At 44.7% G+C, this 22,134-nt stretch overlaps 1 protein-coding gene across 1 annotated transcript in view; it reads left to right on the plus strand.

Moving 5' to 3' along the window:
* Positions 1-17,923, plus strand: part of FAM83F (family with sequence similarity 83, member F) — a gene marked incomplete at its 5' end in the record, with an annotated part of 18,187 nt that extends 264 nt beyond the window's left edge. The window contains 5 exons of the mRNA XM_009706653.1: positions 3-89; positions 3,870-4,037; positions 11,572-11,693; positions 12,281-12,993; positions 17,859-17,923. Coding sequence (XP_009704955.1) covers positions 3-89; positions 3,870-4,037; positions 11,572-11,693; positions 12,281-12,993; positions 17,859-17,923 — 1,155 coding nt within the window. The remainder of the gene's footprint in view (positions 1-2; positions 90-3,869; positions 4,038-11,571; positions 11,694-12,280; positions 12,994-17,858) is intronic.
* Positions 17,924-22,134: the final 4,211 nt, after the last annotated feature.

The raw sequence follows: 22,134 nt of genomic DNA on the forward strand, positions 1-22,134 counted from the left end.
GGGTGGCCCTCTTCACGCACCCCCGCAAGGAGGAGAGCGCGCCCCACCTGAAGGAGGTGGTGCGGGACATGATCCAGCAGGCACAGAAGGTAGGGCGTCCCTGACAGACCACCCCTGCCCGCCTTCACGCCTGGGCGGGGGGCACCCGGGTGGAGGGCCTGACCGGGGGCTGCGTGGGGTGGAAGGGAGGTGAGAGCCCGCCGTGGCCCGGCTTTCCTCGCTGGCCCCTTCCAAAGCAGGAGGAGCGCGTTGGCCCTCCGTCTGGTCAGCATCCACCTGGCAGGGCTTTCCCTGCAGTTTACTGCCCGTCATGTTACGGTTTGGCAAAGCTGATGCCCGGGATGGGGTTAAACCCCTGCAACCCCCCCCCAAACTGGAGTTTTCTGCCCGTGGTTTGCTTTGTCGTGTCTCAGTCTGATTCCCCGGCTCAGGAGAAGGCAGGCCGTGATGCTACTACAGCCACTCCTCCTGTACGTGCAGGTATCCATAGTTAAACACAGGGCAGTGAGTTTGTTTATAGGGTGATGGTTTTTTGGGGTTTATTTTTTGTGGTCCCAACACCAAGCAGCCAGAGTCCAGACAATATGTGGCTGCTCCTCCTATTTATCTTTGGCTGGAAAAGACTGTTAGTGGTGACAGGGCACCCTTGGCAAAAATACAAACCAGCCGTGATGCTACGAGAGCTTGTGTTGAATAGGTGGGGGGAATGATGAGGTTTTTCTAGATGTGGGTGAAGTTTCCAGGGAAGACCACTCAGGAAAAGACCTCCTTCAAAGCTGAGATCCCCCCTGGGGAGAGGGGATAACAACATAAGAGACTTCATTCTTGCTCTTACTTTTTCTATTTTCTGTTTTTTCTGCTTTCTAATTCAGCAGTTATTTCCTCCTCCACCTACCCCCCCCCGCCCCGCCAGCCCCAGCACACACTGTGCGCGCAATTTTTGCAGACTTGTTAAAACCAAATCTGCTGGGAAATAGAGAAAACTTTCCAGAGAGGCATTAATCCAGCGGGTGATCTCCTCAGCTCCCTGCTCACAGAAATACATGCACACCCCGTAATCCTGTTCAGCGCCTGGTGCGATCAGTCGAATAGGAGAGCCAGAAGCTGTAAAATCCTTCCGCTCTGATTTAGTGCGACTTCACATCCCCTGTGCGCTGCTAGAAATGCCTCTACAGACTCTGCAAGGACTGGGAAACTTTGTTCTTTTCAATACCTGTGCCTGGCACCCAGAAGTAATTAATTCCTTTGCAGATTTTTATTTTTTTTTCACTGGCTGGAAGAACTGTGCCCCTCCCAGCCCAAATGTGATTTCATGTTTATCAGCCATTTGAGTGTTTAATGGTCCTTTTCATAGATAACTACGTCTATTGTGTTCAGCTGAGCTGGCGGTGGCGAAAAAAGGTCTCCAGGTAGCAGCTTTTCATTCAGCAGATGAGAGTGGGGTTTTGTTGGTTTGGGTTTTTTTGAGAGGGGTCTAAACAGATATCGGTAATATGTGGCGCATGTCTGTGGGCGGCTTATCATCAGTGTTTTACAAACCTATGTTAATTAAGCTACCTTGCCGCAATGAGATTCGCAAGTTAATGCTTGCCTATCTTTAAATACCTGTGAAGAGCTAGGCACACCTATGGGCCCTATAGATAAGTTTATTATCCATAGGATAGGTAGAGGAATGGGGAAAACCTCTCGCACGGGTAGACGCTCATGCTCTGACTTGCTGTATTTGGGAATGCTCCTAGGTAATCTTGACGGATCACCAGCTGTGGCAGAGCTTTGAGAAGACTAACATAACAACGGGCATTGCCCACTGCACATTTTGGTGGCATGGAAGGGCCACCTGCAAAGCAGCTCATCTGCTTTTCGTACAGGATTGCGGTTTTCATGGGTTTAGTCCCCAATTTTGCAAAGAAGCCTGAGCTGACCCAGGGCCCCATAGCCTGGAGGGAACCATCCCTTCACATTGCAACGCCAGGACTATGGATTAATGGTTTGTCCAGGATGTGGTGTAATTGCTCAATGGAGGGGACGGAAAGAAAACAAATTCACGCTTCTGCCGTCTATTCTTGATCAATTCCCTGTGTGGATTTTCTTACGTCAAATGACTATTATCTGGCGTTCTTGCTCCTAAATAACTACATCCAGACCACAGTGTGTGGAGGGGAGAGGGAGCATAACAGGCCTGAATTAATGCATGAACTCTTCATGCTTTTAATTATAATCTGCCTGTACATTAAGTTTTCAGCAATAAAATGGCACGAGTTCACTGTATTTTAATTTTCAGAGGTTCTGGTAACATTCCCTGCATCTTGCTGCTTTGTGCTGGGAAGTGAGAACCAAGGCAGGACCTGAAATCAAGTTCTGCCTAGCAGAAGTTATTGAGGGACTTACTATTAGTATAATGTAGCTCCACCACAGTTCACCTGTATCAGGAACCTGTATGTTAATGATGAGCATAAAGACAATGTCAGCTCTTTTTTTCTTTTTCTACCAAAGAAAAGCTTGTGTAAGCACTGTTGACAGAAGGAGCCTGACGGAGCAGCTGTACGGCCAACAACCACCAACACAAGCAGAGACTCAGCAAACACAGTAGGGGACATTTACTGTGGCATCACTTTCCCAAAAGCAATTTGTTCAAGGGCATTTTTCAAAGGAAGGAGGTCTCTGGTGAGAATTATTCCCCCTTCCATAGGGAGCTCCTGCAACTTGAGCTGCACCTCTTCCAAACTTCAATTGAAGAAAATCCTACTGTTCGATCCAGGCTTCAGCTCCATTCACAGCCGTATGTGCCATCCCCAGCACGGCTTGGCTCATCACTGTGACCCCCAGCGTCCTGGAAATTAAAATTTAGGCAACTCTCTTCCCAGCATACTGTCAGCATGAGAGCTCTGACCTGGCAAGTGGATGTTTCCCAGTGCGACTAGAAAAACAGTAGTTTCCTTCATTCATAGACTTTCAATTGTTGGGGAGAATAACTCTTTCAGGCAGAAAAGTGAATTGATATTTCTAATGATGTAAAAGATACAGAAAGGGAGAGAAAGACAAAACATGTAAGATCAGCATTAATGTTGTCCATAACCTTCTCGGTTTTGTTGTTACTCATTCTATGAATGTTCAGGCTTGTCTGTCACGTCAGTGCAACCTTTTGTTTTTATGTAAAATCTATGCCTGGAAAGAGAGATTAGTTTTATACCAGAAAAAATGTACATGTGAAGAGAGGGAACGATCATTTTGCCTCCAAATCTTGAACACAGACTGCAGTTCCTTCCTGACAAATATGAGGTGTTTATGTTTGAGCTCCCTAAGACATTCCTCGGGAAGCCAGCCCTGACTTCTTGCAGGGAATCAGGGAAAAAAGGAAATAAAATTCTTGCTGTCTGCACTATGTGCCATGGCTGAGGATTCAGGCCCCGATTCCTCTGCACATTCATTCTTCCATTACTCACCTTCTGATTAAGTGTTAAGGCTGTGTTTTTCACTCTTCTTTTTCAATCTATTTTCAGTGTTCTTCTTTGTTTAAGTGGATCCTTGTAGAGGCAATCAAAGTTTCACAATACGGAGGAAAAACTACGTATTTGGCTTTGGCATTCCTCAGGCTGCTGAAATAAGCCATCTTCCCCTAGAAGAAAGAGAACTCTCAAAGATATTTATTAAGTTCCTTCCAAAGTGCAGCAGGAGCCAAGCCAGCAAATTACAAGCTTCTTGGTAGTGCTTGGGCATGTACATCCCTGTACTTTTGTATCTCCTATATCCTCCTCCTCCTCCATATTCTGGTATCAGTGCTCTCCTTTATTTTGCACCAGTGTGATGGGTCTCCCTTTCAATTCCTAACATTTTATTCAGTTGTCTGTCTACTGTCTTCTTGTTTCCAGATTATCGCAGTGGTCATGGATGTATTTACAGACCGGGACATCTTTCGTGATATTGTTGATGCAGCATATAAGCGCTGGATCCCAGTCTATATAATCCTAGATGAGGAGGGTGTGAAGCTCTTCCTGGAAATGTGCAGATGCCTTGACCTCAGTGACTTGCAGATCCGGGTAAGATATTCAATACTGAACCATTATCGCCTGCAGGTCAGTGGCCTTTTTTAGATGTAACGAATCTTGGAACTCACTTGGACAGGCAAACACATCTCCTCCTCCCAACAAGTCACAGCACAGCACTTAGACAGTGGTTCATGGAACACGGTAGGGTAAGAGAGTGGCTTGCTAATACAGAAGGAACGAGAAAGGAAAGATTTGGATTTTTTGCCTTTCACCTGAGACAGGCGTCTATGTTTCTTGGCTCTTCTGATCTAAAAACTCCTGTTTGGAAAGAAAATTGTCTGAGGAAATTCCTGTGGGTCTCCTATGCAAGGATTCAAACTAGAGGCCAGCGTAGCTCTTTGAGTTGTTGTCTGCATGGATCCCAGCTATAGGACACATATACTCTGTGAAATCAAGACTTTCCTATCCGGCAGTGATCATCTGGGAGTGAAGGATCTTGTAGTCCTCCTTTGCCTGAGAACATAAGGGACTGAGGGGCATAGCTGCCCCCCCATTCCACATCAGCGTATGCCTTTGTACAGCGCAGCAGAGTAGTCAGCCTAGCTTGGCTGGCAGAAGCAGCCTCAGCAGGATCTCATTCCATTACATAGAGACTGAAATCCTTTGTGTGTTTATAGTTAGTGTTGTATTCCTTGATTTTTTCATGTTCTTTAGTCACTGACATTACTACAGACTTGTTCCGAATACTGAAAAGTTGCTAGGTTGGAAACAACCTATGGGATGCCAGACTCACCCCTCTTATGATCCAACTGTTCTTCTGAGCAGCAGGGGGGGGGTGGGGGTGGTGGTGAAAAAAAGTGCCTTTTTGCTTGGAGGAAAGGCAGATCTTCCATAAACGTTCCATTAATAGTTAAAACCCCAAAACTCAAAAAGCTCTGAAGGTTACAGAGGCTCATATTAACCGTTTTAGGAGAACCATCTTAAACCCGGATGAAAATGACTTGCATATATCTGCAGAGTGTTCCTGTGAACTACCACTCTGCTCTGAGTTTCTGGACTTCATCAAAAAAGACATCCAGCCGAGCAGCTTTCTCATCGTTCTCCAAAACAGAGATGGGAGCTTCTTTTTCTGGTGTCTCTGAAAGCAAGACACGGACATCGTTATAATAAACCTGTTTCAAGCTCCAGGGGTATTCTGTGGCCTAGGCAGGGGTCTCTTTGGTACAAAACTGTGAAATCACAGCAGTAGTTCCATTTGCTCCAGTACTTCTCTCCCAGTACTTTTCTCACCATGTCATCATGTGCAGGAATGATGCCTTCAGTACTGCATATTTTAACTCCTGGACACAGTGAATGAAAAGATGCCCTGACATTTTAGAAAAAGTTGCAATGTTATTGGAGAGGCAAGTTCCTTTTTGGCTGCCTTCTTCATCTTTAAACAGTAAGCGGTCCCCTTTTGCTCTTCTTCTTCTTACCTCTTTCTCCATAGGTATCTACACAGACTTTACACCCCAAAACCAATCATCACAGTGACATGCCACAGCAGTGACTACGTCCTGCAGCAGCCTGGTTGTGTTACCCTTTCCAAGGAGGTAGAGTTTGAACTGATGCCGTCAAAAGTGGGAGAAAACTCTTCTGTGTCCCTTCGGTGCTTCCCTTCACTCACAGCAGCCTTTGCTATGTTTTCCGTTAGACTCCTTCAGCTAAAAAAAGTCCAAATACAAGTTGAGGGGAACGAGGTCCACTGAGGAGAACTTTTTAACGTCTTTCTTTGACCTAGTTGTTCACTCTTCTGCAGAGCTCCAGCCCACAGAGTGCTGTCCCTCAACGTTTTCCCTTCTTTTCCCAGCTATCTCATACTGTATCTTAAATTCCCCTTAAGGTTGTTGTATTCCTTTTCCAGTACGGCAAAAGCTTTAGTTATTCTTGTTACGGTCAATGCAGTTTATTCCTGTCTATGAGACTATGGAAGGAGTGGGAAGAGTCTTCCTGTCAGGGGAAAGAGGTCATTTGCCTCTCAGGGAAGATGGCCTCTTAGTATCCTGCCCAAGGCTGCCTTGGATGCATCTGTGCTGCTGCTTGGGTCAGTATGGCAGAAATCATCACACAGTGATTCCCCTGACACCCAAGGAATCTCAAGCAAGGTTAAGGCTTCCCCTTGAGGAGTCCCCCAACCCCCACCTCATTGATGTAATGTGTCAAGAGTTGTTTGGAACTTTTAGTGTCGAAGACCCGGATTTAAAGCAAGAAAGCAAGCTGGGCCTCCGGTCTTGTTCAGGCAGAATCATTTTGTCTCACATCACTTCATCACAGAGGATGTTGGAATTGCTGAGGAAGAACGAGAAACTCTAGCGCAGTTAACTCTCTCATTCAGCCATTTCTTATTTATGACATGTCTTTCTCCTGATATCTGCTTTGATGTCCAAGTTTCTTCTACAGATTTTCAGCAACAGGAAAAACATTCTCTCCTTACATTGTCTTTTTGTGTAACCATTTTGCTTTCTTCTAAAAGATTTTCACCAGTGGGCTACAGTTTGTTAGCAAAGGAACCGCATACGCTTCCTTCCTGCCCTTCTTCCCAACCTTTCCTTTGGAATGCTTGTGCAAGATTTACAGCGTGGCTTTTTCTCAGAAAGTTGCAGTACTGTGGGATGTAACTTTAAGGTTTGGAGGCAAGTTCTGATCCCAGAGAAAGAGAGAGAGAGAGATGACACACTACCATGGGCTGTCATCGCTGCAGGGTCAGGATGCTTATTCTGTCTTCTGTCATCACCAGATGCTCAGATTGTTCTGCGATTCCTGCCTTTTTGTTTCCATTGCCCCGTTCATCCAATGCAGAGTGAATACTTCAACGGTCCTAACACAGAGAGATTTACTGTTAACACCGGATTTTGCCCTTTGTCTACATACAGTGCTGGGCGTTTCACAAAATACCTGGCTATTGTATCATTTTGAGATTGTAAGGTATCATGATCTGCTGACAGCCTCGCAGGAGGGAAACTGCTGTAGGAAGACAGTACCTCACTCTGCAAAGACAAAAAGTTATTCACTGACGGCAAGCATGAAATGAGAAAAACCTCGATTTTTGTCTGAAGGCCAAAGATCACAAGAAATGCATTTAACATCAACCATCGGCACATTCATCCTGGGATGTTAGTAAGAGCGTGTCTTGTGTGTATGAGTCATATGGCTTCCTGAGCCTACAGGACATGGTTTGCCAGACTTCTGTTATGTTTGACAGAAGAGTGTTCTTCGGAGATCACAATGAATCAAAGTTCTCATAGATACAAAATTCATAGCCCCACGAAAAGTCCTCTTTTTGTTGACCTGAGGGTGAGTGTTCTCACCAGTTTTTAGATGAGTTCTCTTTCCCCCCATGCTTCTGCTAACCATGACCACAATAACAGACGCTCCTGCTCAAAGACAGGGAGCTCACCTAGAGCTCCAAGCAAGCCCAGGGAATGAGTTACCTGCAGGGAGTTCACCTTCATGTTAGTTTTTACATTCATTTTCCCAACTTGTAAGGAGTTCCTCCCCTCACTCCAGGAGTTCTTAAAAATTTCTGCCTCAGAAATTTTTGGAATTTCAATTCAGTATTGCATGTCTTTCCTCATCGATTCCTCACTCAAGCGAGGGAGAAGCTGAACGTAATGTGACGCAGTGCTGTTGGTTTTTTAATTGTCTATTAGAGAATTTTTCTAGGCTGCTTGTAACCTTTTGAAAATGGGGGCTTACAAGGCTCTCTTTTTGCAAAGACCCAACTAAGTAATAGCCAGTAATGACCTTGGCAGGCCAGCTCCAGCTAGCTGCCTTCCATCCTATTCTGCTTGAGTACCTGCAAGTTTTACTATTTTGTCCAAAAGCACACCTTTCCAGAACTGCTCAGGGCAAACACATAGGATAAGTTCATAGTATTCCTCAGCATTATTATGTGGCTTCTTCCAGATTGTGGCTGCTTTTGTGTCCCTGTGTAAGATGAGCACCTACCACCCATCTCTCTGACCTGGAGGTCTGATCACCAAAAATGAGAATCTTGCAGACCACAAATAAGAAAAATTCCTTTACTGTTGTTACTGTGGTCCTGTCCACATGAATCCCATCTCTCTCTTCCTCTTTCCTCCTTCTGCGGTACCTCCATCTAGGATTTCAGAGTGGGAAATAACGGGCATCTGGGGCTTCTCCCTCAGCCCTGTGCTCCAGTGAAGCAGTAGTAAAAGAAAACAAAGGACACGAGCTACCCCAACAGATTCCATTGACTGAAGGGATCTGATTTTTCCAGGGACAGCAGAACGGGGGCCTCCACATTTTGAAAAACACAGTCAATAGAAGGGACTGTTGAGTCACTGTCATCTATCAGCTACTGCTTTTGTCTGTCACCTCTCTGTTTTACATGTTAGTTTATAGAGGACATTCATGCCATCCATCCCAACTTGAAATACAGATCCCTGCTTGCTTTGTGACATATATATCAGTGGTTGTTCGAAGAGGGAGGGTACACGCCGGATTCCCTGGTGGAAGTACTTACAACGCTTCCCTTTAGAGTCGTTCTCGTGTATCCCCCACACACACACCTCAACCCCAGCTTGTGAGAACTACTGCCCAGATCTGTCAAGTGACAACTAAGTATCAGTCACAACACAACCTATTACTGACTTTCTAAACTGGGTTTAATTTAACTTTCTGTGGATTCAGGGTGAGGTTTAAAAGTGCGTCACAATAAAGCGAGAAAGACTGATTCCTTCACTGTTTGTATTAGGATGCCCTGTCAGGTTTGACTGTTACCAGTCCGTATTAAGTTGTGCCAGGGAGACGTTAGTCACTGCCTGTGATGAGGAGCGGTGCAAAGGAAATGTGGAAATTTAATGCAGACTGCAGTTTCCATAAGCCAGGATATGACAAACCTTAAGCAGGCTTCTGCAAGAATACAGGTCTGGAGGGGTCACTTCTGTCTGGTGAACCAACTGGTCCTTTACCCAAAATATTTGTTATTACTGTAACACCAGTGCCCCCCAAAAATGGCTGCAATGTCACCTCATTTATATTTGTCTTTCCTCTTTTGTTGTTGTGTAGTCTTCAGTACATGAACCCAGGCTTGCTCCTCTGTACAGCTTGATATATCAGTCTACAAACGCTCCAAGATCCTTCAAGGCAGAAAACATTATACAAATAACCTGTTAAGTGACTTGATGTTTATATGACTTTGTGCTTGTTTTCTGCATTTCAAGATGTATTTATGCACTCCTGTGCCTACTTTGTTCAAGGAGGTTTATGTGTTCAGCTGTTTGGTTCCATCCCCTCTGTGCCTTTCTAAGTGTTATGTGTAGCTCAATGACTGCAGAAATTCAAGCGTGCTTTTTTTCCACCAAAAGAAGGTGATATAACATACAAACACAATAAAATCCACACTTGTTACATGCTAAGAAACTCTCTGCTCACACAGGCTGATAAGTCTTGATTCACAGGGGTACATGACATGTCAGAGCTGTTGACTGATTTGAAGACTGGAGGTCGGAGGTCCTTCTTGTCACTTGCAGCCAATATTCCATGATTTGGCAAATCCCACATCCACCTTTACTCAGCAAGGGAAAAAAATGATTTCAGGTGATCAGCCAGCCAACTACAACTGTTATTCTAAACACTGGAAAGGGCACCCTTTCTCCTGTGCTCTACCCAACCTGCATTCAGCATCCCACACATATGACTCACTGCTAGGCCTTGGGCAAGTCACTTCATCTTTTTCTCTCTCAGGCTGCTCAACTTTAAAACAGGGTAATAATACTTTTGGCAGTGTTGAGAGCATTAATTAGCTAATGCCCACACAGGACTCCAGACAGATCAAGCAACAGATGAACGCAAAATAGTAGTATCATCAGTTACTGTTAGTCAGAACTTGTATTGCCACTGCTGTATTTTAGTGGGGGAAATAGGAGCAGATTCAGAAGGTAAGAGTTATAAGCAGAAAAACTTTTTTTTTTTAAAGAAATCTGCATTCTTATAATCACTTGTTCCTGCATGCTGATTTCTATAGCCTATCAATATTTAAGCTGTCAGTGAGGTTTATAATAATAGGACTTAGCTCTTTGTGGGATCCTAGGCTGTGCTAGCATTAGCCAAATCCTCATGATTCTCCTGCTCTGCAGATGGAGTAAGAATGAGGCGAAGGTGAATTGACTTTCCCAGAACATCACAGGGAATAGTGTCAGAACTGTGATTACGCTTGGGACTATCTGACTCCCAACCCTGGATTTATTACTCCAGATCACAATACCTTTTAGCTTTTCATTGTTAAATTCTTACAGAAACAGAGGGCGGAATGAAGAAAATGGTCTAAATTTGTGTGTCAGAGCAACAAGGTAATTTGCTCTAGACTTTTACTGACAATCAACGCTTTAGGGTTTGGCGGGGGGGCGTGTTTCATGTTAGACAGTTTGGCAATTCAGCTTCATGCAGCCAGGACCCATGAGCAGAGTAACACTCAGTCCAATGTGCAAATGTATTCTTACAGTAAGTGCAGGCACACATCTGTTGTTGAGAATCACGTAACCTTAAATCTGTTTTCTCTGTGCCTGGTAGTGCTTTTTTTCATTCCTTGTAGGTTTGCTGGCCAAAGGGTGTGAGACAGGAGGTTTGGGGAGAGGTATTACCTTCTTCTAACTACTTCCATTCATTTCATGAAAAGTTTTTCCTTCCTCTTCTTCAGAAATTCTTCTCTGCTGATCTATTCAGGACATCAGTAGAGACACTTATCCTACTCTTTTTGTTCAAAAAAAGTTCTGCATTTTTTTACTCTCCATTGAACAGTGAGGAATCTGGGTGGACACTGTAACTATCTGGGGTTCTTAGCAAAATTATAAAGGTCAGGGTTCTCCGTTTGTTATAACAGACAGGAAATATCTATCTTTGGAGCAGCAGAATTGTTTCCTCCTCTTTTCTGTAATAATTAAATTGTCCAGTCTTTTAATTTGCCCAGTTTTGTCAGGCCATGTGTTGCCGGGAATCAGAACACAAGCACAAAAAGAACCTAATATAGACCCGTCTCGTGCATAACCCTCCAAGTAACTGTGTCCTTTGCGCTGCACAGGTGTTGCGAAGTTCCTTGGTTTTGTGGTCCTGCTAACGTAATCTGGAGAAGAGCTCACGAGCACCGTGGAATAGGGATCAGGATTCAGAGTGCAGACGTGACTCAGAGCTTTCTCTGATTCATTCCCCTGAACTGGGCTGGGCCTTCTGAGCTACAGCACAGGACTGGAGATGGAGGATTGTCTGATTTTGAAAGCACTGTCTTGCCTATGGGCTAAGATGAATAGCTGAAGACAGCAGGCAGGTTACAAAGATGCTGACCCATTGGACAGGGCTGTAAGCTGATGGAGGGGAGTGACTTGCGTAGACAGGGGATGACAACAGGTCTTAGGGCACTACGCTTTCCTTTCTGCCGCCCTTCTGATTTCTGGTGGCTGATACAAAATGAGCTGTAGTCCCAGAAGTAGTGAGATAGTGTGAGTGACACGTTAAGACTTGGAGCTGGCAATTATCTCATTCTCTGCCCTATTTACTGTGACATTTTGTCTTTTCACCTCCCTGTTAGAATATCCGCATACGTTCTGTGACAGGAGTTGGGTTCTACATGCCAGCAGGGAAGATCAGAGGCACATTGGCATCCCGATTCCTGATGGTGGATGGTGAAAAGGTGGCCACTGGATCATACAGGTGGGTCGCTCTTGCTTCAGGCAAAGCTACAGCCTTTGTGCAAAGAATGCCTTGTGGCTTTGCTTGAGAATCTTCTTCCCATGTCATTCCCTTTCTTATCCCGGCCCCTCTAATCTGTGTGGCATCTGTAGAAACTGGGGTGGGACGACAGAGAAGGTGGCATAGAGCACAAGCTCCTCCTGAGAGAACGGAACATGCCCGTGCTGGTGGACCATTTCAGTGGACCAGAGATAGTTCCACACTGCATCAGGTGGTGGTCTGCACGAACTGCCCACCAGCCACTGTGCTCAGTTCTCTTCAGCGAGGTTTTCAGTCTAGAGACTCCTCCTGTTGATGCAGTGTTGCTTTTTTAAAAGGGTAAACTGTCCTTCAGAGTTTTAGGGCCTTTTCTTCCAGATCTGGTCTGCATGCCTAATGAAGAACAATAATAAAGAGCTTCATCTAGCCATTCTGACCCATCTTGGCAAGGACATACGGGCAAATGGCACAATGCTGTGTATTCCCTTGTAGCGTCTCAGATACTGTTAGGTAGGCTGGGTCAAGTATGCACCCAAAAATCTCATGTTGGTTCTGTTTTCTACTCTTAGCTTTACATGGAGTTCATCCCACATTGACAGAAACATCCTGCTAGTCTTGACAGGACAGCACGTGGAGATGTTTGATGTTGAGTTTCGTGAGCTCTATGCCATCTCAGAGGAAGTTAATTTCTACAAGGAACTGGGTATTGCTAACCCATTCCCTCTTGGAATTGGGAAGCCAGGCCTTCATTCCTCCACCGTGGCTCGGAAGTTCATTAACCCCAAGTATAATTTAGTGGCAGGGGCCACTCGTGGTGATATGATGCTCTGGGCTTCACGACACAGGCAGGATCATCAGGGGAACATGGAAAAGGAGGAAACAAGTGAGTCAAAGAAACGGCTAAATCAGTTTCTAAATGACTTAGTCACATTGGAGCAGGAGTTCCCAGAAATTGATCCACCTCTGGAAAACTTGAACAAGCTGAATCGGAGCCCTCAGAAACTGTTCTCCCGGCTCCACATGGACCTGAAAAATAAATCCAAATCCAGAGAGTCTATTCGTGATGTGAAGAAAGAAGACGCACAGGCCAATTCAAAGCAAGGAAAACGGTTTGCCAGTGGGCTTTTCAGTCGCAAGGCCAAACGGTCTCCAGGCTCAAGCATTGAGGCCAATTCTTTTGCCAGTGAAGGACATTCAGGAGAAGACCTTGGGAACATCAAACTGGAATATGAACAGCTCAGCATTGGCCATGCCAGTGTTCGGAGCACTGGAGGCATCTCAGGTAAAATCTCTTCTACCAGCATATTCTGCTTCTGTCTCCCTTGTTCGCGGTTTGGCTGATCGGTGCAAACATATTCAATATAGGCACCTGTGAGCAAATCCTGTTATTTCCTCTATATTAAAATGAGTGGGATCAAAGAAGGGTAGAAATTGTATCAAATGATACAGGCAATTTAAGTTGAAGGCAATTTAATGACAGGCTTATTGTAAAGTCGGTACTCCTTATGTCATGTTTTCTCACACTTCTCAGCAAGCGGGTACGGGACAAAGGGAGAGAAAGGGGACTGTCTCCTTGTGTAAAGCCCTAATAAACAGCAGCAGTTATGTTCACTATCGTAGTGGCTAGCAGGGTGCAGACAGATTTTCAGTGTAACCTCTCCCTTCCTCACTTGGGTTTAGTCGGGTGTGTTTAATGTGACAAGTTACTGGCGGAGAAGAGAGGAAAATGTGTTTACGTTGAGGTGAAGGGGGCAAGGAGTGGAGGAGAGGGAGGGTGGAAGTCTTTAATTTGCTCCTTTATCACCTTCTGAAATGGGGGAGAGTGTCACAAAACCAGAAGTTATGGAGAAGTACTAGATCTCAACTTTTCTTTCTTTGCTAATGCATGATTGATATTTTCACTAAGTCCTTCCAAGGCTTCATCTGGTTGAAGACACAAATGATCAAGATTTCTCCCAATTTATGGGTTCATAGCTAACTTCCCAGCATTTTAGATTTTTTGTCAGATTGAAGTAAATCTACCAACTATTCAGCCTGGTTGTCTTCCTCTCTGTGAGCTGTGCTGGGTGTCAATACATCCTGCACCAACAGGAAAGCAAACTAGTTCCAGGGAGAAAATTTCTCCCCAGTTTGTCTGGCCAGAGATCATTCTATGCTCTGATGAATGCAAAATGCAGGTGTAGAGAGACCGAATTCCCTTGAGACTGCCATGATGTGAAATAGAAACACATTCTCCTGAGACCAAAAAGAAAAGCAAGGTCTTGGGAAGGTCAACAACAGCGATTGATTAGGTTCTTAGAAATATTACTGGCTGAATGAAGGACAGACTCAAAAATGCCAAATGAACACGAGAGAGAGGAACTGTAAGAAGGCAATGATAGTTCATTTAAGACTACAGTAGACCCATTTCAGGATGCGTGTTTGGCATTTGGGGAGGCAGAAGTAAACCCTGGTCTAACGAGACCCTCTCTCCGGATCACTTTGTCTTGAGCATAGATGGTGTGTGCTGCTGGGCCCCATTCCTCAGAGCCAGGGAAAACAAAATCGGTGAAACCCTATAGGGAGATGTATGGGCATTTCCTCCTGGAGGAAGGGACCTGAGGACTTGCACTACCCTCTAGTGACAGAAGTACAGAATCGTGTCATCTCTGGTTTGTCAGCACTTTGCAATATCAGATTCTCACTGTCAGCTGTTTTAAAGCAGACAGCCCACCATTCCTGCCATGTGGTGATGAAATTAGGCCCAGATTAAGGCACGGAAGAGATGGATGTCTCTAGTTGAACAGTGGGGCACTGCACCTTTCTGGGGCATCACACAGTCCGGGCAGCCGGGATGTCCCTGTTCCTTTGAACACAGTGGATCTGTGCCAGACAGTCGGAGGCTTGGGCTGGACCGTTTCCACACAGACACTATCACGCTATTACGTTCAGGTTTTATTTATTGCCGCTGCTACTTCCTGAGGGCTGCCACCTCTTTCAATAAAGGGGAAGGAAGACTTGAGAACGGGTGCAGGGAGGGCGCAGAGGTCCAGCACACCAACCTTCCCACTCTGCTCTTCCTGACCTGATAAGTCTTTCCGAGGAGTCCAGGCAAGTATTTTTTTTGTTTTATGCAAATTGAGACTGCTTATTCATGGAGGCAATGGGAGACTCCACAGCCTTTGAAGTGTGGTGTAAGTAGAGTTAGGTCATCTGGTGGTGTAAAAGGCTGGAGGAAGATCACTGCTTGTGTGTTGCTTTTGAATTGAATCACTGTTCTTGACAGAAAGCTTCTCCAGTCTAATGGTCCCAAACTGGTGTGTGAACAGCGATGGTAGAGGGCACATTAGGAAGATGGAGACTCATGAGAAAGAAGAAAATTAGTTGTCCGGAAGATCCTGCAGCTACTTGATCAGTAGCACAAGTTTCATTAGGATTTAATAAAAAAATTCTTGAACATGGGCATGGAATGGAGTTCCAGCTTCAAGATAAAAATAGGAGGCACTTTGTTCTTGGGTAACTGTAGGGCTGACTTAGTTTTAACAGTTTAAGTTGTCTTTGAGCAGGTCTAGTAAGAACTGATGCTGTGATACTCTGGGTGATAGAAGGGAGGTAAGAAGTGGAAATGAAGGAGGGAGATGGTGCTTGACATGCAGGCAGGTTAGGATGCAATTATTCAGAGCTTCACAGTTTGAAATAGCTGCCCTTACCTTTTGTAAAGATTAAACAGCACACTTAAGCCCTGTGGGCCTGCCTCTGCACACAGCCTCCAAAGTCACTATTAATTCCGTAGTACACAGAGACGCATCCCACCTTGCAAATGCATCGAGAGACCAGATCCACACCCCGAGTAGCTCGCAGAGTAATTGAAAGACATTATTCAAGCAGGCTAAAGGTCAGATTCAGTCTTGTAAGAGTGAATGGTGATGAAGAGAACCTGAACCGGGAAAGGAAGCGATGAAAGTGCGTTCTGTGACAGAGTCTGAAAATCTCACTCAGTATTTACAGGCCAGGAAAGGATACCTACAAGTCAGAATTAGGAGTCTGGAAAATACAAGTGCTACACATAGTAATGTCCCAAACTAAGCGTCCAAATTAACATCCTGCGGTGTTGTCCTAGCACACTGCACGGAGACCATGCTTTGTCTTACAAGGCTTTCTTAAACTACACCATCAAATCGACATGACTCTTTAATTTCACTGTGGCCCGCTTAGGAACACAACTGCAGAAGCTCTGAACCTGACCAGAATCTTGTTAATTTTAAGCTGCTGCTGGGCAGACTGTGATCAGCAAAGAGACACTGACATCTGCGTGCCGTTTCTGGGAAATACTGTAAGGGTTTAAAAAGATGTATGGCTTTGGAAGGCATTGGCGTTTTGTTTCGTTTTCCACCCTGAAAGATGCAAAGTGGGCTCGTTCAGAAGGGTCCGCTATCCTGAGCTGCTTCGTACATCGGCCTTCGCTCCTCGTGAGTGTTGGTTGCAGAACACATATACTTAATAGCAGGATTTTGTGTTTCACTTTTGGGTGCTTCTTGCAACAAGAAATGGGATTTCCACTAGGCACTGCAATACTGCAGAAATAGCTGCTTAGTTATCACCAGTGTTTTTCTGCCAAAGTGGCATCGTGGATGGGTGGTAAGTGGAATTTTCAGCCTCTTTTCTAGAGAGAGAGGGGAACGTTGTTGGGTACATACAAGGAGGGTGTTTGCTCTAACTGTAGCGGGATCTGTAGAAAAAGGTCAGAAGACAAGCGTAGCAAGTGAGAATAAAGGAGTTGAGATTAAGCAGAGGAGCACAGACACTTTTGAAACGAAACATGAGGGTCTTGAATGTGATACAGACGGGGAAGGGAACAGGGGTGGTGAGGAGATAGGAGTAATGATAAACTTAGTAGTAACCTACAGAATGGGTCAAAGTGGGGACAGGGAGCAGAATGAAATGCCATGGGGAGATGTGGGGAGGAGGCAGCAGCACACAGAGCAGCCACAAAAGCGAGGGCGGGTTGCAGTGCAGCCTCCCACGTGGACATGAAAAAGTTGCAGTGTGGAAGAAGGTGGAGAGAAGGGGAGAACAGAGAGCTCTTCTCTTCCTCATCACCTACGGATGAGGAAAACGTTGATCAAATACCCACAAGCAAGAGAGTGACATGAAAAATGATTCACTGGAAGCCCAGTTCAGAAGCCGTGCTTGGGTTGAAAGCTCCCTCACCTTAGCAAGGCTGAGACTTCTCCGTAGCATGTCACCATGACCTGTGGCAGTTTTCCCTCTCTGTTCTCACTCTCTATGGGCTGCTGGCTCCAACTGCTTGGTAGATGCACACACACCTTCCTTCTCCACAAATACATCAGCGGGGTCTGCCCTTGTTCAGAGTGAGTGCAAGCCACATGGCAGCCTCTCTCAGTACGTACTGCCCTGGGCTGTAGGTCACGTAAGCCTTGCTGAGCTCAGAGCACAGACGAGCTCCCTTACTCGCAAAAATCTCCGCAAACACACTTTAGTACGATGCTTGAAAAAAATATGCTGGGGCATCCAGACCAACAGCTGGCTCTAATGAAGGAGATCAGGCACCAGTGCAAGCACTGAAAAGTACAGATACGGGGAGCAGAAGGAATCTACAGTGAGCAATGAAAAAAACTAAGATGGTAAAAAATTGGGGCAGCATACTGTGCTGCTTAAGTGAGAGACCCTGAGGCCTCGGGATTTGTCTTGCAAAGGAAATGGTAGAAATACTGGCACTTGAGATGTTTAAAGCGGGATGTGAAAAAACCTCTACTGAGAATGTGTGTGGGGATCAAATGGATGAGATGAGCTGACTTTTTTTTTTATATCTCACTCTTTGGAAAACCTCCCACCCAAGTCATGGACAGACTGTTTTTCAGTGCCAGCTGGGACCTGAGAATACCACTGAAGCTGGCCTGGGTACAGACCAAAGCCTGGAAATACTTCTCCAGTGGTTTTCTCCACAGTTTACTCTGAATTTGCTCTTATTTTAATGTCTCTTCACTTCATGGTAGTAGGAAATAAAACAACCAGAGAGTGCAGAGTAATTTAAGTCTAACACAAGGTGTATAGTAAATAATGAGAGAGGATCGAAGCATGAGTCCAAACTTTGTCCAGGTCTTTCTTACTTAACATTAACATTACTTTGACTTCTTCTCGTTCCAGGTAACCTGGCTCCAAACTCCACTACGAGCGATAAAAACAAACAATCTACCTGTGTGTTGTCTTGATTGGGAAGGTCTGGAGAACTAAAGACTGAACAAGCTGGAACAGTAACCTCTTGATTGATGTTGAACCTACAGCCATATCCTCATGCAGTGGTCTGTAAACCCACTGCACGGTCCTGGATGCACCTGGCACCTCCAGTTAATGCACATTTACTGGGTGAAGCATAGACTTTGGATGGTCAGTCCCTTAAATGAGGGTTAGTAATGAATGTATGAGTCCATATGTCTGTGTGCACACCTATTTTATGTATAAAAACGACTGTGATGGCTGGTCTCAGAGCTTGCTCTGTGTCCAGATAAATGCAGGAGATTTTCTGACTTACTTGTGCTGCTACTTCAGTCTGTCTAGCTACAGACTCAGAATCACTGTGTTGCGTTGTTTACTCTACTGCACTGCAGAAATGTATTGGTCTGACTGGCTGGAAGGCGAAATCCAATCAAAGTGGCAAATTCTGGGTGAAATAAGGATGTTTACAGACAGCAATCAAGGAGTCTTCCTTTGTCACTTACCCACACAGAAATGAGCAGTCTGGGAGGAGGGTTTAGCTAGCAGAGGCCAACAGATTAGTATCTTAACTGTTTCATGTCACAAGTATAGCAGCCCAACAAAGTGATTTAGCAAGAATGTAGAAAAGAGAAAAAAAGGAATATAGAGGGCTGTTTAACCTGCAGTTGAGACTGGGTCGGGAGAAATGTCGTATAAAGGGGACTGGGCAGCATCTGGGAACAATAATGCAGCCTTCAGTGGCTCTTACAAAATCCTGTTTGTTGCTAATTCAGCAATACTTTACCATTCATGGAAACCGAATGATTAAGAAGCACATCTTTGAGGGCTGAAAGAAGAAGCAGAGGAGGCATACAAGCTTTTCAAATGTCCCTTTTTTTTTTAAGTTAACCTTTCCAAATTCTAAATCATGACAAAATCGAGAGCTTTGATCCATAAGAAGCACTGCGTGCAATCAGACCAAAGGCCATCTAATCTGCTACCCTGTCTCTGAGGATAGCCAGTAAAAGGTGATCACAGAAGCATAAAATACAAAGCTTGCATACAGAGGTCTTTGACACCATTCATGCAGTCTATGGACTTTCTGGACTGGCAGTTCCTTCTGGACCTGGCCTTAATGAATGCACTTCGCCCCTTTTTAAATATCCTTTTCTGCTTTTGGCCTCCACAGTGTTCTGTGGCAATGAACCCCGAATTCATTGTGCAGTATGAAAAAGAACTGTTGGCAGGCTGTTTTAATGGTTTTCTTGATTATTTCATCCACTGACCCTAATTCTTCCACTGTCAGGTGTAGTGATGACCACCCCTATTCCTTGTCTCCTTGCCACTTGTGATTTTCCAGACCTATATCATAGATGTCCTCAGTCATCACTTTCTCCAGGTTGCAGGTTCATGGTATACGTAGTTATTCATTATATGGGACCTGACTGACATCTCGGTCCTCTTGTTCACTGGCCCTTTTCCAGTTCTGCCCACTAACAGAGAGGAGAAATGAGTTGGTTTTGTTTCCTCAGTGTGTGGATTGGTGTTTCACTTTGCTTTCTTACCATCTAAATTATATACCCTGCTGTCATAAATAAGCCCTCTTGTGATACTAAGAAAAATAAATCCTAATTGTAAGTAGACACCTGAAAACTAACATACCTACGTGCCAAAAAAACCTATTCAGACATCAGAAAAACATAGGTTTAGTTTTCTTTCTTTTTGTTCAGAGAAACTATTTGGGTTTTTCAGCGCACAAGGAATTGACAGCAAAGGCAACCGCTGCACTCCCAACACAGAATAAGCTGTTCCAAAGACTCTTCTCGGTGCTGGGTTGCAGGAGTGGTTGTTACACTGAAACAGCTGTCTCTAGTTGATGATAAAATGCCATTTATTGATTGATTCATTGATTAACTGCCTTTGCTGGGAGTGTATTTAACTGGAATGGCAAGCAGGTCTCTTTTATTCTGAGTTTACCCTGCAGAATGTCTTGAGACCCTAAAATACCAAAGGTATTGTGCCCTCTGTTAAACATACTCATCCTCACTCAGTGGGTTAAGTGCTTGCTGCTCTCTATACCTATTCTATATAGCCTTCTGGGAACAAGCTGTAGTTTTACAGCTGGGTCTGTCACCTCCTATTATCAGCAGTGGTTTATAAAATTGTTCCTGGTAATGGGAGAAAAGAGGTGTTGGAAATGACACCATCACTTGGACGTAGACGTAACTTAATATATGAGCTATCCTGTTGGCTTCAGGTGTACGGCTTGTATGCCAAAAGCTACTTGCTGTATGTTTGTAGGATTGTCTAAAATGACTTGATTTTGCCATGCTTCCGTTATTCTCCAGATGTTTGGGAGATTTTTTTTTCTATCCTTATATTTATTTCACTTTGTTAGCAGAGCTCAGAGATAAAGTTATCAGGCCAACCTTGTTCCACATTTCGTTCTGATAAGAACATTGTCATCTGGTGTTTCCTTGTTCTCCCAGACTTTTAAAATATTTATTTATTTTTAAATTGTGCAATAGGTTGATTAACTAATTAGTACCATGTTGATATATATGGCCAGGTTTTCCAGGAAGTCCTCTATCTCTTTGTTTTCATGTCTTTGTTGCTTCATCTTGGGTGGAGTGACTTCACGTATAGTCCGAGAGGCTGATTTCACTCGCTCTTCCTTTCCGTCTGTGCTTACTTATTAACGTGTTTTACTTTCTCTTTCCTATGATAGATGTGAGAGCACTTTTCTTTCACGTTGTCAACTAACGGGATCTCCTTTTCAGAGAAAGTCTCTCGTCTGCTTGTCTTCTGTTTTGTTGCTGCACCAGTTCCTGAAAGATAGTGTTCCCTTGTTGTTTTTAAATTCCTGCCCCGTCAGAGAAGTTGGCTTGACTCCAGGGGCTAGTAGAATTCCTTGGGTTTATCAGGCACTGTTTAATTACTTAATTTGAGAGCGTAAACTTCCTTTTTTGCATGATGTGAATCTGCTCCTTAAACTCGGCGTGACTCTTTGGGGATGCGTGCAGCCTTGCTGATCCAGAGTGGATGTTTCAGACTCTGGTGGAACTTGTTCTTCCCTGAAGATAAGATCAGCTGAACTTGGACTGTTTGGCTGCTCCTGTGGCAGCAGATCTGAGTCTGGGTGAGGTGACCACATTTATTTTGACTAGTTTTGCTAATTGTGGTTCTTGATGACTGCTAAAAACCTGAGGCTGTGACCTGTAAAGTGAATCTCTATCACTCCCCAGATAAAATGTGGTTGATGGTGCTGTGCTGGGAGGCAGAGGGGCAAGGAGCAGTGGTTATGAATTCTGTTGGAAGTCTGCTAGCAGAGGCTGAAGGTACAGCAGTGCCTACAGCACTCTCCGAATAAGCTATCATTTGGTCCTTGCCCAAGATGCCACCTCTTGCAACCAAGTCGCTAACCTCCCAAGGGGGCGGGAAAGATGGGAGGCATTTGTTGTTCCGTTGCTATTTTAAAGAACAAGATTAGCTCTCTTTGGCATCTGGGTCCTCAGCCTGGACAATCCCAGGAGGATGCCGGTTCTCTGGATCTCGTTTACTCGTTGGCTTGTCGGCCCAGGTTTCCTCATCTGCGTGGCGTACCGTGGGGCCTACGCTGGGGTCCTGGTTCTAGACAGAGAGTAACAAAGCCAGGGCTCGTGGCTCGCTCTTTCTGGCATGAAATGGTGAGTTGTCCTGAATGAGCCTCTTGGCTGAATGTGTGCCTTCTGGGTTTCTTTTGGTGTGCATGTGTATATTTAATGTATACGTGTCCAGTGAACTACGCTGGAGACCTTTTCTAAGTCAAACAAATAAACTCTTTACTATGTTGCATTCAGATAATTTGTTCATTGATGTCGCTTTTCATTTCTCAGCTACACAGTTCCTGGGTTTGGGGGATTTTTCTTCTTTATTTGCCAAGAACTCGTACTGTCTGGATTAGAGCAGGTTTCTGTGTAACAGGTGAACATCTTTGGCCAATGTTTGGCGGTGCTTGTTAAAAGATGTGTGGGCAGCTAAATTCCCCACAAGTACACTGTCCTGTGGCTTTGAGTACCTTGAGAGAGACTAACTCACTCCTGCTTTCTCATTGCTGGAGTAGGCTGTAGCAGGTGCCTACTTCAGTTTTTCTTTATTTTCTTTATTTTTTACTACCACTCTCTTTGCAGCTCAACTGTATCTTGCTGCAGCTATAAATGCATCTGACAAAGTGCCACCTCTCTTTCCC

The sequence above is a fragment of the Cariama cristata genome, unplaced genomic scaffold (assembly GCF_000690535.1).
Source record: "Cariama cristata isolate BGI_N322 unplaced genomic scaffold, ASM69053v1 scaffold19598, whole genome shotgun sequence".
NCBI classification, from domain to species: domain Eukaryota; kingdom Metazoa; phylum Chordata; class Aves; order Cariamiformes; family Cariamidae; genus Cariama; species Cariama cristata.